At 38.5% G+C, this 25,156-nt stretch overlaps 2 protein-coding genes across 3 annotated transcripts in view; both read right to left on the bottom strand.

Annotated features, from left to right (window-relative positions):
• SCRN1 (secernin 1) overlaps window positions 1–25,156 on the bottom strand; it is a 37,497-nt gene that overhangs the window by 8,318 nt on the left and 4,023 nt on the right. For both annotated transcript variants that reach the window (XM_017836109.1, XM_017836111.1), the window contains exons 2-4: window positions 18,204–18,363; window positions 7,560–7,741; window positions 1,529–1,731 (exon numbers count right to left, since the gene is read on the bottom strand). In XM_017836109.1, the coding sequence (XP_017691598.1) occupies window positions 1,529–1,731; window positions 7,560–7,741; window positions 18,204–18,362 (544 nt within the window). In that variant the 5' untranslated portion in view covers window position 18,363. The remainder of the gene's footprint in view (window positions 1–1,528; window positions 1,732–7,559; window positions 7,742–18,203; window positions 18,364–25,156) is intronic.
• Window positions 17,537–25,156, bottom strand: part of FKBP14 (FK506 binding protein 14) — a 31,446-nt gene continuing 23,826 nt past the window's right edge. The window contains exons 6-7 of the mRNA XM_017836114.1: window positions 22,488–22,494; window positions 17,537–17,547 (exon numbers count right to left, since the gene is read on the bottom strand). The gene's annotated coding sequence lies outside the window, so the exon portion shown is untranslated. The remainder of the gene's footprint in view (window positions 17,548–22,487; window positions 22,495–25,156) is intronic.

The following is a 25,156-nucleotide window of genomic DNA, read 5'->3' as shown; positions in this document are numbered from 1 at the left end:
GTGCATTCATTGGAAAGCTTAAGAGGTACATTTATGGTTGCAAAAAAGAACTCCCTGAACAAAGTACAAAATATAGAGTTCTTACATAGCCAGCAGCTTTTCCTCCTGGCAACCTCGGCAGGCTGCAGGAGATGGAAACTACTTATCTGTGGCTCACAGGGACCTCCTGAAGAGAAATGTGCTCGTAAAAAGCAGAACAGAGGCTGCAGTATCATTTCAAAAAGCTGCAAGCAGCAGATGAAGGCAACAGTTTATAAGCTGGGAAGAAGGACATGAAGGTTATGTATTGCTGATGGAGCTAAAACTGCTAAGTAAAACCCACTGTTCTTCAAATATTGGTCAGGTAGGTCAAGAGAAGGCAGCAGGCTGTCCTGCATAATCACAGGAACCTCAGGAGCCAGCTGTTTTCCAGAACTGGGATTTTATCAAGACAGCATTATCAGTCTTCCCTCCTCTATGTTTGGTATCTGTTCAGGCCAGAAGAGTTCCTCCGTCTTGTAGATATCCTTAAAATGCAAGCTTTGCTTGGGAAAACACTCTCTGCTAAGGTAAGCTGATTCATATTTGATGACATGAACTGACAACAGGCCATCACACAACACTGTACATTCTGGTGTTACTTCTTTGCTCCTCTCCATATCTGCTACCTTCTACCTTCCAGTGAAGGGGAAATGAAGAGAGAATTGAATGGATCTGTCACAGCTCAAATCATGGATGACAAGAGTCCTCTTAAATTATCTGAATTCCTAACTCATTCAAAAGTGAGTAAATTTTAAAAAGCTCTACTCTTATGAAAATAAAAATCCCATCAAAATTAAAACCAGCAACTGAGAATAAATTAAATATAGGCCTTAGACAATCACATTACCTTCAGGCAGCCCATTTTTGGTGGAAAAGTTTCAAATAAGTTCAACCACTAAGCCAGTGAAATCTAGAAGTTAGTTTGGCAGTTCTGGCTTCACACATACAAAAAAAGAAACCATTTACAAGCTTAAAGAGCAGCAAAGTATTGTTTTGCATTATCAGTTAAGAAATGGGGATATGAGGGGACTATATCTATTGCAGTAAAGCAACCTGTATCAGTGCATTCAATTTTCTACCTAACACAAGCTCTTTTCGGAAAACAATCAATGTTTATCCTTCCCTCATAATATTTTAGATTTGTAAGTAATAATTTGGGCATAAACTCCTCAAAAAGATACTTAACAGGTTTCAAACAGTAAATAAATCTGGGAAAATATACCTATCAAATATAAAAATTTAAGCATGATGATTATTACATAGTTTATGTATAAAGACAACAATCTCCAGCTTCACAGAAAATGCTAAGTTACATCAGCTAATGCAAATCAACATACTAAAAAATCAAGAGCAGTACAAATAAAGAAGATTCAAATTGGCAATTTAATCAAACACTTGCATTCATTATTCACTGATTTAAACTCAGTGAATTTAAGACAAATCCCTCCAAGAAAACTCTTTACACCTATTTATAGTAAGAGAGGCTTGATGGGAGTGATAAACTGACCTGTGATTTTTTCTGCTGCCCAGTACTTCCCAGAAGTCTCCAGTATCCAGGCTTCATTTCTGTCCACAATCAAAAATGCACTTTGGAAAGTATGGCATGAACTCCCATCTTCATAATAATTTCCACCTTGTCCATGCTCTTCCAACAGAGCAACTATTACATCCAATGCTTCTTTAGCTGTTGCACCTCTTTCTAGGCCAAGTCTATAAGAAAAGGGTAAAACAGATATTCTGAGAGAAATGTAACAGCAAGGTCTTGTTATTACTTCTAAACATCAGCACTGATCCTGTTTTAAAATACCAAAGCGTCAAGTATGCCTGGTGTAAGAATTCTTGCTTTAACGAGTTACTAGAATTGAAGGATAAAATATTGAGTTATTTATTTCTAGTCTATATTTTCTACAGTGGTTCTTTATTCCCAAGTCTATCATAGCTGGCTTTTAGTGTTTACTAACCAGTGGTCTTATCTGCACTGTAAACAGACAATGCTCTATTTATCCTCACCTCAGGCAGAAAAATTTGAAGGACAATTTCCAAACGTCTTTTTAAAGTAACAACTATATCAAGTTTACTTTTCTGTAGAAAAGTAGGAAATTGTAAATTACTATTACCAGTAAATTAATAATACCAGAGACCAAAAAAGGGAAGGAGTATTACAACCCCTTTAAAACCTTTCTGTCTCAATACTCCAGCATTAAATTGCCCATGGAAACTAGATGTTATCCTTTTATGCATACTGCATACTGTAGACAGAAGTATTTGTGCACAGTCATACTCCAGTGTTCCTGCAGAGGCTTCCTCAAAACACCATTTAAATACCAGATACGCCTTTTGTCTGAAGTAAAAGTCACCATATGTCTAAAAGAACAATTTTAAAAGGAAGTTTGAGCAAAGCAAGGGCACTTTAAGGAAAAGGAAACTGAGGCATGATAATAGGTTTTACAAAGCCATAGGGAATGACCGTATCCTGCCTTGAATAAATGGGATTATATAATCCCTTGAGATAATCTACAGTCCTAACTGAGTCAACAATAAAAGCAGTAACCAGAAAAATGTCCAAATCAGACCTGCAAACAATTCCACTACTTCCAAAATGCAGTAATGGTAATAGTAATGAGGAAATGTAGTATTTCAAAGAACAGCATATCCATGCCTCCATCCTTTGGGAGAGTTACCTAGATCAGCCCAAAATTTCTGTGTTGGTTATGTTACCTTAATATTTTCCTCTGAGTTTGTCTTTCGCTAATAACTCTATGGACAAAGTAATCTTGACTGATGGATAATTCCAAAAAATTCACCTTTTTAAACATAAGTACTGTGCTAGCTCTTTCCATTTCCCTGGAAATGACGAGAGGAAAACGTTACTCTGTTTCTTTCCTAAAAACTATAGTACACAAATGAGGTCCCAATAACTTGAATACAGATTTGTTGATCTCAGGATTTTTCAACCTGATCTCTGCACTAGGTCTGCTTTGTTAAATAGTGGCTACCATTAGCCTTGTTTTAGGTTGAATTACTAAAAGCAGTGTTTTCATCTCTCTCAGAAGCATGTATTTATCACTTAGTGACAAAGAACCAAGAGTCAATTAGAATTTTAAGGCCTAACTTACAGTGACAACTTCTGTCGCCTTGTTTCTCTTGTTAGCTGAAACTTGGTTTGTGTTGTTGAGTCCATTTTTAGTCCCCATGCATTTATGTTATTCCTTTATCACTGGTGCAATTGCTTTTTCAGACCAATGCTGATATGCCAATCTTCACACATACCACAGATATCATTTAAGAGCCAGTCCAAAAGCATGTCTTATTTCCTAAGAACAATTCCAGGAGCTGTCACAGCCACAGTTACATGAATGGACTGAAAACTACCTTGGTGATCATATAGTCACTAGATTCAGTGATAACCTGCTCTCTCCTTTCCAGTTAATGACCAAAACCAATAGGTTATAATCAGATCAAAACCTGCCAAGAGACATAACATCACACTCTAACTTTTAATAATGTCTCCCTGAAATTTTCCATTTGAGATGGTTATAGTCTAGCTTTCTCTGTCAAAACCACAGCAGAAATTCAGGATAAAGAAGTTTCTCTTAGATATTTTTTTTTTAAAAAATGGCTCCAATGCTACATTTATTTCTATTTAACAAAGGTCTAGGCTCTGCTTTGGTTTGGCTGCTCCTATCTGTCAGTCACAAGGGATAGCAAAAAAACCAAGAAAACAAAAAACCACGTCCTACACAACAACCACACAACTCATCTTCACAAAACTGTAAGTCTTGCCAGTTATCTCAGCATCAGTGTCCTGGGCAACTGCAGCATAACCCTCCCACTAACACATTTCAGAGTGCCTTTTAAGGTGAGCTAGAAGCAAAGTTTGAAGTAATTTCACCCCCAGATGAGAGCTTGAATTAGTCATGAATAAAATTTCAGTGACTTAGTACAAGCCACTGCCTCAGTACCTACAATATGCTATCACATTGTCAAAACAACATTATCTTAAGCTTTTCAACTTCACCTATTAATTATATATGCAGGCTTTCCAAATTAAGTAGCTAACATACTTGATGACATTCTACTAAATTCAGTTTTGATGTCTCTAAGGAAAGAAATTGGTAAACAAATTAATACCATTTTAAAGAGCATTCTTGACTCCCTGCCAAGATTGGCATCTCTGTGTGGCTCTGAAAAAGTTATTGCACCTGTGATGAAAAGAACAAATAAATAATACAAACACATAGGGATTAAAATTAAGATAAAAATGCAAAAATAAGGATGTATTTTACAGGTTTCTTCATATATACCTTTTGTATGATAATCCTGTCCTATTCTAACTGTATAAGCATAAGCAAAACACAAATTCTTCATATGAATGTACTTCCCTAAGTAAACAGATGCTTTATATGGGCAACTGTGCCTTAAAAAAACCCCAAAACTGCAGCCACACTAGGAAGAATATCTGAAGAATACCCTCATAAGCTAACCAATGCAGAAATAGTGGTACAGCTTTCAAAGACTAGCTTTTGATTAAATCCCTAGAAAATAAAGGTTCCTTAGGAATTTGTGCTGAAACATGTTTTCTCTCATTTTTTTCTGTCAGTTGTGACTAGGTTCACGTTCTCCATTTAGATTAACTGGGATGGGGATCAGCCTCCATGGAATAGGACCAATTTCTAACCCTGAAGTCAATCATACAAACTTCATTAATTTCTTAAGAATCATTCAAGTGTTCTGACACTCTGTGATACTCTATCAAGCTACAACCCTGTAAAAATCAGTCTTAATCTTCAGATACAGCAGTATACTAGGTAACACAGAGTTTTCAGTCACTAAGCCAGCAGCCAGTTGGTAAATAAGCTAAAACCCTTGTGAAGCACATCTTTACTCATGTCCATTGTGATCCTTATTGAAAAAAATCCTTTGTCTATAAGGTTACAGGATTAATTTTCAATTTTCTATTTCAACAACAAAATGTGCTGACTTCAGAATTGTACTACCCTGTACTACCTCTGGCCTGTTTAACATCATGTTCTCTCACCTACAGCCTTTGCCCATGTTGGCTGGATTTTAAATCCAGCTGAAAAGTGGCAATTTCAGATGAGTTCAGAGAGACAGGAATTCTCTCCTATGGAAAAAGAATAATCCCTCCAAGAGAATGTAGAAGCAAATTCTTAGGGGAGCCTGAGCATTCAAGCAAATTTGATTCTACTACCTGAATGACATTCCTGTGTTGACAACTCTTATGTGTGCTCTAAAGAACATCTTTCAAAGTATGAAGCTTTTAGTTTCTTTTGCAAGCACCCAGTCCTATGCAGACACAGAATGTCAGTCTTCATGCTTCAGCTAAGATCTGAGAGATGCACAAGTCCAACATATACATAGGTGTGAGAAAAAAACTGTCCAGCAGATATGTGCATTTCTTAATTAGGCTTCAAATGCCTGTATATTTTTATTCCAAGAAACCCAGTGCAATAGAATTAGTCTGTTCTGCAGGTGGGTAAAAAGAAGCAGAACTGGTGCCAGCTGCTTCACTGCAGCCTACTTGAGACTGATTTTGTACTTGATGGCTCTCTATTTGATGAGGTGACATGAAATAGATAAGCTTAATGCAACTGGCCAAGCCTTCACGGTAAGAAAAAGAATCACTTTAGCTGAAACAAGCACCAGACGGTATCCTGCAACACATCTCTACTTCTCCTTGCCTGAAGCACACTCCCTCTGCATTTGAGCTACAGAGAATTTCTTTTGCAGGTAAGAAGAAAGAGAGGGAGGGCAATATCTACAAGAGTGTAATATCTACAGGTGATGATTACTTATTGTTTATTACCAGTGCCTCCTTATTTTGATATCTCCTGATTTGCTAGTGTGGGTAAATCTAGAGCTGCTGGATAACATATATTTGAATGTTAAACAGTAATTTGAGACTGAAATAACCGACAAAAATAAGCAGAACTCTACATTTAAACCAACGGTTTGTCAAAAGTTTCAAAAGCATGGTAGTAGAAGAGAAAAAAATAAAGGTGGAGCTTGGAGAGCCACCTAATATATCCCTTTCCTTGACAAAAGCTTGTCCTATATTTTCTTAAAAGAGTACTCAAGTCTATTCAGTCTCCCTTGATGCAATCAAATTCACTAATCTGCCCGGGTACAGCTTCTCCACAGATTCCTTCAGTAATAGACCTCAGAGAAAATACCAAAGTAAAACATAACAAATTCCCTCATTATTTTCTCATTGGTCAGATTTTATACATGTCTGATAATGTTTTCCATTTCCACTGCATTCTCTACAACTGGCTCATATTCCTCTTGATTTATGGTAGCTGGAACCACACGTATTTCTGCAGAGACATCATTACAGAACATTTACAGTCGAAGTTTCAGGCAGCTATACACCTAACAACAATCTTCTAACTCATGATTCCCAGCTTGCTTATGAGAATAACTTCTAAGTTTTTAATGTCCTCTTAAAAGTCAAGGTATTTCCTGTCCTTTACCAATAAAATCTGTTAACTCACTGCAGGAATAAAGTAGAATGGTATGACAAGGTTTTGCTTGACTACCAGTTATTACTGTGCATTTATCAACTCCTTGATATTTAAGTGAGTTTTTTCCCCTTCAGGAACTAAGGTTAAACTGGGCTATAACAACTCTTTTAAACAATGTGAAGTATAGCCACAGCATTTAACTTTTTCCAGTCATCCAGAACCTCTCCCATTTTTCATTAGTTGTCAAGAAAAACGAGAAGTCACCTGAAATTGTTTCACCCTGCTCATTAAGTACCCTAGGGCAAATTCCAGCAGGACCAGTGGGTCTAACATTGATTCACTTAAATATGCAGCTGTTGTCACGTCTTTAACTAAACTGAGTCCATTTGTTTCTTTTCTCTTTGTAATAAGTTCACACCATACTCTCTCTTCTTTCATTTTCAGCTTTCTTCCCCCCCCAAGTCTCCTTTAAATTCTCTTCACTACAAGATCAGCATGCAGGCTGAGCCTTACAGTGCAGAACAAGCCTTTAGGGCAGACAGCCTTCAATGAACAAACTCACAGGAGTTTGTTTGCCAGCATTTAAATAAGGGCAATGGTTTGCATTGGAATGCATGGGCTGAAGTAAGGCATAGTAGTCTGTTTATGCCTACAGTTGGCTATAAGCCCAGAATAAGCTTTTTAGGTCAGAGTAGGCTGTTGTAATGTGGGGGAAAATGAAGGGCACACCAGCAATCTGATATTACAAATTGGTTAGTAGTTCCTTACTAACAATGTAATCAAATCTCTTATCCTGTCAGAATAGCCACTGCTAGACTGTAGGGTATGTAGACAAGGTAGAGTGAGTGAACCCACAATAGACTGGTAGCTAAATTCAGATTGCAGGTGTTTTAAGTGTTAATTCAACTGTGTCTGGAGCTCTGCCTAGGCGGGTCTCCTCCTATACTGTTTTAAAATCTCCTCGTGCCAACACCACAAAGCTGTTACCTGGTACCATCATCGTCTAAACCTTTGGTGTTTGAAAGGCTGGTCACAGCTTGACAGGCCACCCACCTTACAAGATCCATGCCAAGCAAGGCTTCGGATTCAGAAGCTGGTTCTCTGGTCACAACGGCTTCATTAGCTACACAGACTCCGTGCTCGTTAGCTCCCATTTCTGCCCCCCAAAGCCAGGAGGGCCTGCTCAGCACAACAGCATGAGTCTTCGGCACCTGCTCAATCTCAATATATGTGCACTGCAGGGACAGCAGGAAAAGAAGAGGTCAAACAATTGCAAGTACTTTATCTAGTGTTGTGACTGAAATAACACAAGACTTCAATGTACAGACAGGACACACGTTATTTAAAAAGTTCACGTTTTGTGAATGAACAAGGAACTTTTTTAAACAACATTTAAGTGTCATGTTTGAGCCTTTACATCCTTATGTTGCATAAGCCTGGAAAAATACATCTGTCTCGATGCTTGCAGGTTGCAAAGAATCAAGCAGAACCCAAGCGCTAGAATCATTGGAAGGCAGGAGGAGACTGTACTGCTACATTAATGAAACACAGATCATGTTTGTACATTGTAACAACAACTAACCATTCTACCACTTCACCTGAGCGCAATCTCCAGTATTTAATTAAATACATAGTTCAACAATGGTAACTGGACAAAATACATTAGGAGGCTTCCCCTTCTCCCTTGCTGCCTCCCCCGCAGCTGCCCCCAAGACAGAGACAACTGCAGAAAGAGAGGAGAAAAAAAGTCTTGAAAAGATTCAGTGGCATGCTTTGATAAACAGTCATAGAAATAAAACACAGGCATTGTTGTTGCTTAATATCATGTTTGTGCTATTTTAAATGGTCCACTGTAATCCACATGTAATGTGGATGTACTCTGACAAGTCAAAGCTAAAAAGGAAAGCTGCAGAGAAGTCAATGAAACTGCAAGGAAGGAATTATATGTTATTTTTCAAATACATTTACTTTTCCCTTGCCCTAGGACTTCAAATCAAGCACTGTTTTACCAAACAGCATGGATTAGAGCTTGAGCCATCATTACATCATTGGCATGTGCAAACCAAAGGAATGGGCTTTACATTTTACTACTGAGTTCACATCAAGTTTTTCAAAGATCAAACTCCACAGAATTTTCTTGTGAGGAAAGTGAAGTTGTCTGAGGTATTTATGAGACAGCTCTTAGTGTCCAGCACTCCTGTTGTAACATCTTCCACAACATTTTTCCAGAAGAATATATGATCAGAAATATTAAAGTAAGCAGGATCATCAGAATGGACTTGTGGACTAAAATTTGTTAGCCTTGTTTCCCTTGCTGGGTCTATATTAATACCTAACGCCAAAGAAATCAGTCCAAAATGATTAGCAGTGAGAAGCTATAGTTTTTCTCCTAGCCTGTCTTTCCCCCGTAAGGATTACACAGCATGAGCATCTTCATCCTCCAGTTTGAGCAATGATTTTTACAGTAATAGGTAGTCTAGTATGCAATTAAAATGCATAGCAGACCATCTTTGATCAGAAATGGCATTTTCAGAGTCCTTCACTATGACTATGCAAGAGGGACACAAGAAATGAGCTTGCCACCTTCATTAGGAAATGCATGCAAATAGTCAAACTGTCACCTTGCTATAAAACCAGGCAAATTATATGTGAAATAAGAGAATGATTTCTCATAGAGGATATACGTAATGATTTAAAAAAAAAAAAAAAGAAGGAACAGAAAACTCTTTCCTCTTTCATTATAAGGAATAAAAAGAGTATAGGGACATGTTTCCTTTTTCTGCTGTGTGCTTAATTTTAATTTACGGCTTAGGCAATAAGATCCTGTCAGGAACAAACTTACTGTATTTGTTAGAGAAAATCCTTAATACAGAGGCCAGGAGCTAAAATTTGACTAATGAAAACACTTTTTACAGTTCACTCTTTGCTTTATTGTGTAACCAAGACATGCCAGAACAGATATTCCTTACCAAAACTCCCCCTTCTCCATTTGAGCTGTCAGCAAACAAATCTCATTTTTGACATTCTGTGCAATTTTATTTCAGTGCTTCAGGTCAGCGCTGTTTGGATAAGCACTTAATGCATGTGGGTGAACAGAGAATAACTGTATTTGCTGGATGTGCAAAGGAGGAGCTGCAGCAGCCACAAAAGATTACATGTGAAAACCAGAGCAGCTGCCAGGTGACAGGTCTGCAGCCAAAGCAGACACCAACCCCTGTACAGTGCAAGCCTTGGCCCCCACATCTCAAGGGTGGTCATCCTGCAGAGCCATCCAGGCTGGAGCCATCCTGCAGAGCCATCCAGGACATCAACCTTCTCAACTCCACAGCAGAAATCAAAAACTGTGACAGTGTGGAGGAGACTTCAGTAGTCCATAAACCCACACTTGCATAGCATTCTCTGGCTGAATAACTCCATTATACAAGCTTGCTTACACCGACTCTTTGATTTTCTAGAAGAAAAAATTATGATAGCACTCTGAAAAGTGATAGTTAGGCTAAAAAATGTGCTGAATGCCTTTCCTCTGCAAAACATATTCTGGCTATCCTTGCAACCAAACACTTATTACTTGGCACCTCATTCAAAGCAGCATTTCCAAAGCTGCTATTCATTGCAAAGATTTTATTGTCAGTGGTAGCAGTTGAGAAAAGGGAAAGAAGAAATTGTTTGTTCCTACTTGATGAATCTAGAGCATTCTGAGAAAAATGTGGTTTTGCTATGTAACTATGTAATCAGAGCCCGGGAAACACCTCTACACAACTCAGAATATAGCTGTCACCTTCTATATTGCTTCATTACATCCCTTAACCCCCCAAAAAAGCAAGCATGGACCATATTTTCACACTATATTCAGTTTCCACACAATAACTCAGGTACATAGTGTTCAAGCCTTATTTATATAAATTGTCACAGAAGATCTAAATAACAGAAAAAATGTATTCCAACCTGCCAGCAGCTGACAAGTCTTATGAAACTACTGAATCTTATTTGTTTGCCATGGTTATTGACATTGCTGAATAAGCCTTGATGAGATGTCACATTCCCATTAGAATTATTTACTCCAGTAAGTATAAAAGTAGGCACTCAATAGGATTGATGTATTAAGGCAAGCATTTGGTTCATATTTGTTAATAATATGTATGAACTTCTAAAAAAAAAGAACCAGGGTCCAGATTATAAACAGGGTCCAAAAAATAGATTATTAATTTTAAACATAAACCTCTCACTTCATAATTTCACCATCCCCCTCTTAAAAAAACATCAGAAAACTCTCTTCCAGGACACAAGAGGAACGGGGCTATCCACTTATAGCCAAGACACATCAGTAATAAAGGTAGGTCAACCAGAGCCAGACACTCAGTTTGCAGCACAGCAAACCACTGCTCCTTGTTCCACAGAAATCAGAACATACCCTTAAACCAGCTCAGGCATAAAAGAGAACAGGGGGGAAAGACAACACTAACCACCAAAAAAACCTCACTGACCACTAGATCTCTAGAAACAGGAGCTCAGATGATGACAGGATTTCAAAAGGGAGCACAAACTCCAACCTCCCTGTCTCCTCTCCTGCACCCCACAGATCTGGTAAATCCCTCCACAGCACAAGAGCAAAAGCAGCCTGTTCTATTGAGGTCTGTGCCAAAGTAGGCAATGACAAATGAAACAGACATAAGGTACTGCTGTGCTCCTGCTTGCCACTAACCCTGCCTTTAAAATTCCTGAAGTGTCCAGCCTCAGCATTTCCTAACACTAACATTTTTCTTTGAGTATGAATGCTAAAAACAGAAGAATAGTGACAAATTTGGTGGCAAAGGCTGTGAGTGAATGGTGTCAGGCTCCATTGATTTTCTAGAACTCCAGTCCTGAAAGCAGCATAACTGGCATCATGCCCTGTGACAGTAAATTCCCATTAGGAAATATAAAAGTAAAGAACAGAGACTTCACATACAAGAGATGAAGCCAACAACTTTAAAGAAAATTGAGCAGGCTGGAAACTAATGATATTTATTTCATTTACAGTATCAAGAAGAGAATCTTATCAAGGCAGTTCTAAGAATAGCACAAGGCACAAATGTATCTCGCATCCTTGCTTGGGCATGTAGATAGTTTGGAGGTATTCCAAAAACAGACACGACAGTCATAAGCACAAGAGATTTCTTCTTTCATTAATGAAAAGAAGCTATTGTGCAGTTTCTACTGTACTCAGGCTGCAGAAGCCCAATTCCTAGCACTGTCAGTCAGGTCATTATGAAATATCAATGAAATCACATAGGCTTCAGCCCTGGATAACAAAGGCAATAGTCAGGGAATGCTTTAGAAAGAAATGATCTTTTCCTGAAAAAGGGCCTTAAGATTCCAGATTACAGAAGAGATCCCACCCCACCCCCTCCCGCACCATCAAATCCAGGCTCTAAATTGGCATTAACTCTTTGCTTAACTACTTCCAGCACTGCTGTACCATAGCACATATTTGAAAATAGGCAAAATATCTGTACCATTGTAGCAACTCAGTAAACTGCATCATGGTTGCTTTTAACCCCTTCCAAAAGAGGGATGGAAAAAACGTGATGAGGCAGTCTCACAGCCTGCTGCCTCCCTGGCTATCAAGACATTGAGACTGACAGCCTGGCTGGAACTGTCTAGAGAGGTGATTCCACAGGTAACATGGGCTACCTTGGGCTCTCCCATCACAGGGAAATGGAAACCTGGAAAGGTAGAACATGGTTGTTCATAAAAGCACTTTGGACCATCTTGTGTGGATGTGCCTGACAATGCACTTTACTGACAATTCTTTTGCTGCTTGTTTACAGGAACAAATTTAGTAGAGCTCAAAGGAATGGTAATAACTGTTCTCTGGAAAGGGAAATATGCAAGCAGTAGAACACACAACAAAAGATGTGGTTAGCCAATGCTGTTACCACTGCTTGCTTAGGCTCAAAGCAGAACTAAGTATAAAGTCATCTATATGTCTTCCACTCTACAACACCAATTAAACATGGCCATGACATCTTCTGCTAGCAGTGAAACTTGTGCCACCATGGAGGGGACAGCCATACAGCAGGATAAATCCAGCCCGGGTACATCTCAAGCAGCCAGCCCTAGTTCTAGCGCTCACGTAAGTCAAACCAGAATGATGAATATAAGTCTCTCCAGCATCAGGATGAATCCTCGGGTATTCATCTTTCCGAAACACACACTAGTACTTGTATCCTCATGTTGTAGCCAGATATAAACAGTATTAACTAACTGTACAAATACAGAAAAAAGCCAATTTCTGACACAATGCCTCTTTCTTCTTCATATTAAGAAGAGTTTTTCCCTAGTGCACTTTACATACACTTTGTACTTGCATATTGTTCCTAGATGTTTGTATTCACTGTAACCAATAACTGTAAAATTTGAATCTGTGTGCCTCTGATCCATAGCAGTGTGTAGGGTAGATAGATTTTATTCTGGAAAAGAAAAATAATTAGAGAAGTTGGAAAAAGCCAAACAGTTCCCCTGTCAAAAAGCAGAACTATCTGCACCCTCTGACCTACTCTGATCTACTCTATAAAGCTATCAGGGAGCCTCAGGCATATGAGCCACAGTATGGAAACATGCTCAGCAAAATGAAATATAAAAATCTCCAAACAAATCAAACACCACAAAATGCAGCAAGGTACCCAAGGCTGAGAATGCTCTGGTGACACTATATGTCAGAGTTGATTTAGCAGTCAAAAGTTTACCTCTTGTTTATTAAGATACAAATCTAGCAGTCTCCTGGGTGATGAGCAAAAGTAAAACTGAAATAGGGATGAAGCTTATTAATTTAATGTTTTAAAACAGTTAGAAACAGATTTCAAACAAGCCACAAAAAGCCTATCACAGAGATATCCTTGGAACTCTCAGATATCCTAGGCATTTGAACTACCTGCTCACAAATCTGTTTTGACACAAGTAAATGGTTTGGGTCAAAATGGGAGAGTTGGTAGTTTTTTGCCCCACACAATTCTAGCACTCTCACTCCTTTTCCTCTCTGCTACAATAGAAAAAATATTAAAGAGATTAAGAACAAAAAAAAACATAGTTCAAGCTAACCAGTTTTGCTCTGGTAGCAGAAGAGAGCAAATAAGCAGCACTCCAACAGTAAAAACAGGCTTTGAGAGGGCAGGAACATCCAAGAGATTATTACTTCTACCTCTGAAATGCTGCCAGCTTGTGCTTGTGTTACAAAGCAAAGTCAAACACATTAGTTTAAAGGCCAGTGGCCTGCAATGGAGCAGAAGAGAGAAAAAGCTCACATTAGCCAAGCAATAGACTGCTGAAGGCAGCAACCAGTTTCTTTTATTAGTTGCTGTCTGCCAGCATAGTGCATCTCTTCTATCTCTGTACAAAGTCTAAGGGTTAGCTTAAACAAGGTGGCTTGAGGTAAGCCATCTGTCTGCATGTGCATGAGCTAGGCTGCCTACCAGCTAGTCATCAGGTCTCAGCTGAGAGGCAAGAAATGCAGCTTCCTAAACTACCTCTGAAATGTAGCCTTTAGAATACAATCCTTTTTTTTAATCTAAATACAGTAAACCAAAATTTTCATCATAGGCACAAACACTGCTGTGGTTCATCAAGGTTTCCTGCCAGTCAGCACTTACCCGTGGAAGTATCACTGGGGGTGGAGGTGCCTCGGTTCCAGTTCACATGTGCAGCAAAATGACTAAGTTTGGCACTGCTAGTATAACCTGGAGGCTCCCCAAAGAGCAAATTCTCAGTAAATTCAGCTGCTGTTTGGCTTCTGTTACCAGATTCTGAACACCTTACCCCATGATATAATGCAGATACACCCAGAACTAGACTGCAGCACTGGCATGATGCCTGGTGATTATGTTACAAACACCAGAATTAAGATACCTCCAGGTAACACAAAGCCAACTTTAATACAGTCAAAGTCTGCTTTCCAAGCTTTATACCTATCTTACAACACCAGAGATCCCTCAGTTACCTTCAGGTGAGTTTTTACATCTGCAGTCGTCAGATCAATGTACAGCAAAAAATCTTACTGCTCCTCTGAAAACTCAGAGCAAGGGGAGCTGGGATGGTATCCATAAAAAAAACAACCAAACAAAAAACAAACAAACAAACAAAAACAACAAGAGAAAACAAAAGAACAACTAAGTATGCCATGAACTTTTAGAGAACACAAAATTCCTCCCACCTCACAAAGGGTTGGCTTTAAGCCCAGAAGAGTGTTTAATACCAACATATTACAAAAATTTTGCACATTCCATGGTTTTACAGACTTTTTGTAGACTACCCTATTTTCCCCCTTTCACTCCTCCATAAGAAATTGCATACTGTTAAGATAAAAGAGCTTTTACAGCTCTGTCGTGAAGCAAGAAAGTATGACTATTTTCAAATCATGAATATAAGGTCAAGTTAGAAGAAAAACAGGTGGACCTAAAAGAAAAAAAAATCCACGTGGAAAATTCATCTATTAAAAGGTCATCCAGCCAAGACTTCTTCCAAGAAAGAAAACCTCAGCAAGGAGAAGGTTACTAGAGAACAAGAGAAATCTAGTCAGTAAAGTCTACCCCAAAAATAAGACAGAGGGACTTGCATCTTAAAACTAATACAACACAAATTCTTACTAATGCATGATAAATTCTTAAAATCCACACCTGGGAAAAAAAAAAAGAGCGCACTCTTTCAAAAAAGGACCTTATTTATGTTTAAGAGAACAATATTTCACCTGCACATACAAATTCACTAGACTGATCACTACAGCAAGGAAGAGGGCTGATCAGCATCTGCCACTGCAAAATTACAATGCAAGACAAGAACAAACTTTTGAGAAAGTTGACACACACATGCACAGAACAGACCTTCATGAAAAGCCTCATTGTTCGGGGTCTTGGGAACCTGCTGACATGGAGGGAAGGAATTATGCTGATGAGGTAGCTGCAGGGTTACTTGTCTGGTAGATTGAGCCACAAAGATCAAGCTGAAAATAACTTGCAGTATTCACTGAATTCCCTTGCGGCCCTGCCACAAACTAGTTGATAGCTGTATAGCATAGCCCGCCTGGTTCCTTTATGGCAACAATCTCACTGAATTACTGTGCCATTTTTGGTTACATTGTGCATTATCACATTTGCAAACGTGAGCAGCACAGAGATAAATAGGATACAGACTTCCTGAGAGAGTCTTATAGAACAACCCATATTGTCAACCACCTCTGAAGTGACAGTCACAGACAAGTAATCAAAATTTGATACACACTGCAAAGAATAGAATATAATGAAAAGTAAGTCCACCATCACTGTCCAGTGAAGGTTAAGAAACCAATGCAAATCTACAATATGGAATGGAGAGAAAAGCTGTTCATTTGGAAAAAATATGCTAGGCTGGATGAGAGAAAAAATTTAGTGAGAGGACCAAGGGATTACTGACTTTGAAAAACCACAGCACTGAAATGGATCAACCATGTCTTTCCATTTGCAACATATCATACATTTGGTTTCTCAGACCTGTTTAATTAGTTTTATAAAATGCAAGGGAAGAAAAGCTGCAGCAAAAAAACCCTCCACTCAATGATAACTGAACTGTTGGTAGTTTTCAGTGTTTTAACAAACGAAGTAATAATCATGAATATGTCATGTAGAAGCTCTGACACTCCTCTCCACGCTCCCTAACAGCTAATTACCTCTGACAATTTGCTTCAAAGGTGGATAGTGTTGCATGCCTGCTACTTAAAAAACATGAAGCAGCTGCATTCAAGCCATTCCTTAATGCTTTTCTTAACTTTTAGAGGTACCACTCACTACCAGTAGACAAGGACTGTGCAAAGCTACCAGACAGCCTTTAAACCCAATAAAACAATTAAAATCAGTACTGTGTTTTAACCAGCTTACTCTACTCAAAGTATGCATGAGTAAAAAAAATACATTAACAATACTTAGTGCTGAGTGTGATGAATATGTAGTGATAAGCGATTGCTTGCACTACTCTCAGAGCAAATGATGATGCTTTTATTCTGTGTTGGGAGGAAACAGGAAGCATTTTGGTAAACATCTGGAGCCTGTATGTTTCTGTACACGATTGTACTTGCAAAACCTCAGGCTAGCTAATGAAGAATTATGCATTAGCATAGACTAGCCGAGGCCAAAGTATCCATTAATTAGGACTTGAGCCACTACTTTAAAAAAAAAATAAAAATAAAAATCGGCCCACTCCAGTTCCTCATCTAAAAGTGCATCTACACCACACTGCAACAAACTTTTTACCTTCATTTAAAAAAATCCAATATTTCACTATTTAAGGCAAATGTTTACAGATACTGGTTCTACAAACTGTGGTGTGCTAGGAAAAGGAATTACACTCTGCGCTTCTAAAAAGTTCGCAAAAAAGTTGAGTTTCTGCCTGAATTCTCTCTTGGACATGGGAAGCTGATTTCTTTATATCCAAAATTAAGCCATTTAATAATCCATGAGTTGTAGTGGATGTTGGTAGCAACAAGAATCAAGAGAACATTAACTGTTAGAAAGAGGAGCACCATACCCTCCGAAGTTCGAAAGTCATCCCACTTGAAAAACAGAATTAAAACTGGCACTGGTCTTAGGATATCTTCTGGGGAAGCAGCAACTAGATCCATAAAGGACCTGTTCGGATGAGAGACACCAGCCTGGCACAGAACACCCCATGTCCTCAGCCTTCTGCACAGCCACAGAGACAGAAGGAAGTTTAATGCAGCAAACATCACAGCTCCTGCTTTCCCAGTTGCCTGCCAAAGCAAGAACTTGTGGACTCTAGAAGCTCCTGACAGTGCAGATAAGGCTCTGTGTCCTCTGCTAAAATGACTACCCACACAGATCCTTGTCTTTCCTTCTGGTGCCTCAGTCTCTTCATTCCACCTTCACTTCACACTTTTTCCTCTTCCTGTCCTCTTGTTTCATTTGTTCCCTTGCTTCATTCTTCCACATCTGCTTATCCCTTCATTTCTCCTGTCATTAAAGTGAGGCTGCAGTAACAGACTATAATTAAAATTACTTCCAGCAGGGTCCCTTTCAACCTGCACCCAGCATCAGCATCCAGCTTCAGGACTCCACATCCAGCCTGGATTCAGAGAGAAGCCACACCCTTGAAAACTGACCCTGATGCAGGTGCCTCAGCTGCAGAACATGTCATCAAAGCCAACTGCACAAGAGTTATGTTTGGCTTACAGACCTTATGCTTTTGTTTTCTCCTCTCACACTCCCTTATTAGAGTGCAAGCTCTTTGAGGCAGAGATTTTTGGCTACCCGTTTAGCAGCACGTCTAGGGTAGCCAAACCCCATTACAACTGTCAAACAACAACCATGAATGAGAATAATTCTTATGGTAAGTGACAAACTTTGAAAATTGGCTTCTAGATCCACTTAGCCAGGATATTTTTCCTTTAAAAGGAAAAAGTAATCAGTAGACTACTTGGGGCAGGAATCTGAGATTTGAACAATTTCTCCTATCTGCTGGAGAAAGTACAGATCATAGATTTTTCTGCAATTAAACAAAAAAGTTACATTCTGAGTTTCAGTTTCAGGACTTTTAAAAAAATCTTGTCTCTTTTCTATTCTAGAGGTTTGAGTGAAGTGAGCAAGGACTCCACAGTCCGACAAGAAAACAAGACAACATTCATTTCTTCCAAAAGAAGTCCTTTCTCACAGTTTGAATGTAACAATTCACTCTTACCTCAACTTTGCTTCCTGGTTCATGATCTGCGGCAGCAAAATAGACCACCTCCTGTACTTCATCCCTAGGCCGTGCAGAATTCTTTCCAAATACCACCAGCCCATCTTTAGAACATGGGGGGAAGGCTACAAAACAGTAACTTGGAGGAGCTGCAGCCATCCTGAAAAGGAAAGAAAGCATAAACAAACAAAACTAGTGTTTTTTTAATTCATAATTGTATACATTGAAGAATCACTCAGTCTACTGCTACTAATTGTAACTAAGAAGGAATGCATTCCCTCTATCTATCAGTTGATTGTCCAATGATAATGGAAGAACAGGTCAGCTCAGAGGAAGCTTATCTGAATTTAATTTAAAAAAATATAATAATTTTCATCATTTTTCACCCAAGTCTTTTGAAGGCATAAAGAATAAGAAGAAAGGCAAGATAACTGTACCTTAATGCGTCTACTTAGTCCCCACAGAAAGAAGATACTCTGCATCAGAGCTGTTCAGGAACATATGACCTAGATGTATTCTGCTGACTCAGACAAGTGCAGAGACACGGAATAATTTTAAATAATTTACTTTCTCTGCTCCCATACACTTCAATGTTTTAAAAAAGGAAAGGGAAAATATGTTTGAGGGATTCCTGAGAGAGGACAGTAACGTAACTGGAAACAGAAAAAAGATATAGCACAATTCAAAAACTATCTGAAAATTAATCTGCTTAGATCAGAGAGACTGAAGCAGTAATTGCACTTTATTTTCTCTGTGGTTTGTCTGCATTGCTGTTCTTACTCAAAGCTAATTGATTGCAGTTTATTTGTTTATGCAGGCTAATGTAAAATGTTTATATGATAATTTTAAGTGTTTGCAATGACAACATATTAATAAAAAATGTAAACAGTTTCAGGACTATGACAATACTGTAGCTGGTCTTGTGTACATTGGCATATCTGACATTTTTTCCACCATTCAGGGAAACTTCTGGCACATATGCCTACAAAAGGAAAAGGTGAGGTGTTTATCATTTGTTAAAATAGCACTCAACACAGATGTCTGAAATTTCTTCATAGTTCTTATCACTGCAATAAAAACTCAGCCCCAAAACAAATAATTTTATTCCTCCACAATAACTTGAATAAGTAAAAACACTTGCACACATTCAGACTCCTTAGAAACTTCCCCCCCAAAGCTGCTTTTTTACCATTAACTTGCACATGCTCCAAAGCATTCAAATTGAGGTTTTGGGGTTTTTTTCCAAAGCAGTGCCATTTGAGCACATACTTCTCACAGAATAGCAGGTTGCTGATATTAAACCAGCGAAAAAATGCCTTTTGGATAAAACCTATAATTCATAAAGTGGTAGTTGTTTGCCCGTGGACTATGAACAGGTCACACAGATGCTCAATCTTGGAAAAAAAGGTCAAGAAGATAAATGTTAACAGTGTCCTCTACCAACACAAGGTGAGGTAATGAATTGTCTAGGGAACTCACATCACCTTTCAATTTAGGTAAGATTATATACAAGAATAATCATCCAGCTGAGCTGAAAATGCATTAGGAAACAAACAAATCCCTTTTTACAAAGCAGAGTTTTGACTGGTAGGACAGGACAAGCTACTGGGAGCTGGAATGACTTCAGCTGATAAAATAGATCTGTCAGAGGACATCGACCTGCAGACGTGCATTGTGCCACTAGGCACATTATTGGTTCAAGAGGTCTTGCACACAGACATGATGGAAAGCCCCAGTTCACCTGCCATGCATCACCTGTGAGTCATCAGAGCATTTCTGATTAAACTGAAATGCAATATGTAGAGTGTTGCCCAACCTTTGTCACTAATGAAACCATTTAGTATTTTGCTATGAGTTATTCCAAGTACATACATTTATTTTGCTGTGTTGGTGATGTCAATGTAACTGCTTTCCTGCACTCTAAGAGTCCACATCTACCTTCAGGTAAGTAATCATTTAGTGCTCCAAATTTTTCTTCTGATGCATTGCCAGACCAGTTGAAATCTTAAATAACTTGCAGACTTATTGTGGATCTCACTATTCAGACTTACTGTGGATCTCACTATTCAAAAGAAATATTTCCTTTATTCTAAACACAAGCTAAATGGATTTATTTGAAATATATGAGACAGCTGAAAGACATTAGCCACCCAAGAGCCTAGAAAAAAAGGTTAAAATTATATACAGTACTCATTTTAATTAACGAATACCCAAACATATTGGCAGATAGCCTTGAAAAGATGTGAAGAAATGTTTCAACACTGTGTGACTGAATGAATATGAAGGTATGCAAGGCAGATATTTGCATACCTACAGTCTGAGTAGGTAGGGAAAAGAATTAAAAGCTTGTAGGAATCTAATGCTCTACAGAGTTCTGAAACCTTCCCTGAAATAAAGAGACTCAATAGTACGTATTTGTGAGATTGTACTTTTTTTTCCCCTTAAATATACCAACAGTTACTGAATCAAAAACAAATTGCCATTTTGGTAATGTTTTATAAGTATGAAAGCATGAGTAAGCTCCTCTATAACTAGAGTTCACTTCAATACACAGTGTATTTTGTAAGTATGAGTAAGCTCCTCTATACGTAGAGTCCCTTCAACACACAGTATATTTCATACAGGGAGTATAGAACAGTTAAACACCAACTTGAATGTTACAACCTTATACTGAAAATGTGATTGTCATAAGAGAAGCTGGCACTGGGATCTTACATTACATTTCTAAAGAAGGAAGCCACCTAGCAGCCCACTACAGTTAAATCTACGCAGTTTGCTGGGTAGCACTTTTTCCTAGAACCTCATTTGGTTCATTTTAAATATGATAAAGATGGCCATTTCTCAGATACAACCACAACCTGTATTTGTTCAGAACACTTCTGTACTTCATCTTCCTCCATCACGTAACCAAAACAGTCTGTTAGCAGCCACCTATCTAAGCAGGACATTTCTACTTGGTACTTCATTTTATGTTTTCCCTTTGTTCAACCTGAGGTTGTCCTTGTTCTCATTTTCAGACATTTGCCCTCTTACAAGGCACCATACTGACTCAATATCAAACAAACATTTTTCATCCGCAGAAGGAGCAGAACACTCCTCCTTCACAGTACCTCTGATAAATCAGCCTGACTTACAAATCCACCTACTGTTATAATTCCTACACTTTTTTCAGAGTATTTGCTCCTCCAATGAAAGGCATTCCTGAAAACCTTAGAAAACACAGGGAATGACTGCAAATAGACCTCAAAGGACACCTTGTTGACCATTCACAAAGTTCTTTACCACAGAGCATCTTTGCATACAGGCCTGATTCTCCCAACAAACCATACCTGTAACCTGCGTTCTGGTGTAGACAGAGGGAAACATAAACCATTGTACTCAGAGATGGGCCACTTGAAAGTTAAGAGAAACAGGCACCATACAGACCACTATAGGCTATATCCAAAATCATTTCACATATGGAAGCCCTGGAAATAGAAAAAGAGCTGTACATTATGCTATTCCACTACATAACTGCTGCAGTTTCAGGGAGTTAACAGGCATCCCGCTTGGTTGACCTAGAATCACTGCAGGCACAAAGGCTGAAAAAAGAGGTGTGAGCAACAGCCACAAGGTAATACACTCCACTTGCTATCCTTTTATTTGACAAAATATACTACAGCATGTGGTCATATTTTTTTCCAGAGTGTCCTGTGTTCTGACACTATGAAGAGGTTTTATTTAACAAACTCCTTTATTAAGATCTTCTCTCATTGTGAGAAATCACATTTAACGACTGACAAGCCAAATTAATTTTATGAACATATCACCACTGTTGTCAATGGTAAAACAGCTGAGTTCATAGGTACTTTGATGCAGAAAGAAAGAAGTAACATTCACCAGGCAATCATAGAACCAAAAAGCTTGGAAAATACCTCCATGATCAGAGTCCGACCCTTGCGTGAACACCACCACGTCAACTAAACTATTGCACTAAGTTCTGTGTCTAGTCATTTCTTGAACACTTCCAGGAATGGTGACTCCACCACCTTCCTGGGCAGTCTGTTTCAATGCTTAACCACCCTTTCAGTGATGAAATTCTTTCTGATATCCAATTTGAACCTCCCCCGGTGCAGCCTGACGCCATTTCCTCTTGTCCTATCACTGGTTGCCTGGAAAAAGCGGCCAACTCCCACCTTGCTATAACCTCCTTTCAGGTAGTTGTAGAGAGTAATCAGGTCTCCCCTGAGCCTCCTTTTCTCCAGGCTGAACACCCCCAGTTCCCTCAGTTGCTTCTCATATGACTTACTCTCTAGACCCTCCACGAGCTTCATTGCCCTTCTCTGGACAAATGTCTGGCTCCAAACATCACAATGTGAAACAATGGAGATGACAATTATCAGGGCATTATAAATATATCTGAACAACACTGTACTCCTGAAATAGGGTGAACATGGACGTGTTGTTGCCTAGCACCACCTCAGGAAAACTAACCCATACGTTCTTGATAAAAATACAATACTAATCTTCAGGTTGAAAATATTAAGACATGAAAAATACTCTGTCACAGTATGAGGACCTTAAAATTGCTGACATGTATTAAGAAGGCTCATAACTTCTAATTAGAACAATTTTTACTGTCAGAGTCAAAATTTACCCACACTCAGACTTTTAGAGTGGTCAACAAGGAATAAAATTGTTATTGTTTAAGTCTGTACGTACAGGTTGTGACACAGTCTAATGAAAGTTTCACTTAGATGTCATTTTTTACTTATTTAAAAAAAGGAACAAACAAATAATGCTGTTATAGCAACACATGTGGAGGAGGACAGATTGCAGTACTCTATCCTCCCCTCATGAACATGAGTGTCAGAGGCTGAAGCCATGCTCTTAGGAGAATATAGACAGGCACAAAATAATTCAGTGTGTTTTAGAGCCTTCCCCCCCAACCCAGGAAAACTGAAATAGCTATGTATCCACAACAAAGCACTCTGAGCTTAGCATGAGAGTCCAAACTAAAGAAAGGAAGATTTTCTTATTAACTTACTCTAGACTTCTTGTGGTTTGGGTATTCTTTCCAGAATAACACTGTGTACTTCTTCTCTGAAAGCTGTAATTTGGTACTGAAATAAGCTTTTATAAAGCTCAAGAATCTGACTGCTACAATAAAATTACTTCTCAGAAAAATAACTTTATCCTCCCATATCAAATAGATATCAACTCTTTTCAAGCCAATTAATTTTCCTTGTTTGCCAAAATACCCTGAAGACACTAAGCACGAAGTAATTACTAGTTTTACAAAGTTACAAATTATATGAAAACTGGCTTGCTGACAGTAGCTTTCACAGTTGCTGTCTTATCTATTGAGGAAAAAAATTACCAAAAATAAAGATACAGTATTATGAACTATTACGATCTCGAAGCTCTTCTAATAACTTATTGTTCAAACTTATTGTTCAATTCCAAAACTTATTTCTATAACAGTAAAACTGCTCCTGCTCTTTTCTCTCTTTTCTTTCAACTGAAAAACAAAACAATAGGTTTATAATGGAAGCGCAGCACTCACTAGAAAGCAGTGGGTGAGGAAAAGGATTAGTGTGAGACAAAAAGGTCAAAGGGTCTGTCTTGAAATTTCACTCATGTTTATTGAACTGAACCATTATTTGCTTTTAACACTTCTTTTAATTGCTGCTCACTTAATGCCCTGCAACTTTTTCTCAAGAAAAGCTAAAGATGCCCCTAGCACCACATATAAAAACCCTTTGGCTTTAATGTAAGTTTTTGAAATGTTAATTAGTATTTATTGTTAATCTTAATTAAGATTTACACCAAATGAAAAATTCTGAAGCAGCTATTCCTGTGCAGAGCTAGTCTTTTCCTAGCAACACACCATTTAAGACATTTTCAGTGATGGACATGTACAAACAGTTCTGCCCTTAACACACTATGCAGAAGTTTTGTTTTCTACACCAATATAGTCTCTTGCCCAAAAATTTAATAATATCCAGTCACTGTCATGTAGAACAATGTAATGTTACAATACCTGTAAAAGGTATTACATGAGAAGTCAGCTACCACCATTACAGCTCCTCTTCACAAGAAATCAAAGCAATGCTCGAGTAGATAGTAAGGATGAAAGCTTCAGTGAGACCAAGCAGTCAGCACTGACAACAAAGAAGCATTCATGTTGGGATGAGTAGCATTCAACTGTAAAATTTGCCTTGTATTGATTTGACTCAGAAGCTGGCAAAAATTCAGCTTAATCAAGCCAAACCTTCACCTAGGACCGTAACTGCTTCGTTCATTAATCAGCACAGAAATGCTAGCAAGCCTTCCAGCATGGATGGAACCAGGAACGACACACCTTGCTTTCATTCACCTTAGTGAGCTTGCATAGATATATCACACAAACTCATCTTTCAAACATTTTCTTTGTTTGTCTTCAAGAGTTTTGTTGGCATAACCATCAAGCTTTCTGAAGCACAGACATAACCAAAGTACAGAGTGAAGTCTAAACCTCCCTTAACTCCCAGTTTGTCAAGCACACCTGTGATTGTCCTAGATAACCTGTTGTTAATGCTGGTAATAATCAACATTATGTTTTCAAGACAACACAGGTGTCCACAAAAACAAGGGTGGGAGGGTTAAGACTGAGGTTTCATCTCAGACCTCCACAGTTGTTTGGTCAGAACACCAGTTTTATTGATCATATACCCTAACCTTTCCACCCTCACTTCTATAGTTTCTTCAAATTAAAGATGATCTTTAACAGATGTTTTAGGTACCAGAAATACAGAGGCTGCTAAACTCCTTTCCGCTAAGTTCTGAGTGCATTTTGGTTGATGACCACATTTTCTCTAACAAAATCTTACAAACGAGATATGAGCTGCTTTTAAAGTCCAGAGAACACATTAAGCCTTTTACGAAGACATATAATGTGTTTCTGTGTATTAAAGGATGACTTTTCCTCACTA

The sequence above is a fragment of the Lepidothrix coronata genome, unplaced genomic scaffold (assembly GCF_001604755.1).
Source record: "Lepidothrix coronata isolate B3197 unplaced genomic scaffold, Lepidothrix_coronata-1.0 Scaffold270, whole genome shotgun sequence".
Classification (NCBI taxonomy): domain Eukaryota; kingdom Metazoa; phylum Chordata; class Aves; order Passeriformes; family Pipridae; genus Lepidothrix; species Lepidothrix coronata.
This window is presented reverse-complemented; position numbering and strand designations above follow the sequence as displayed.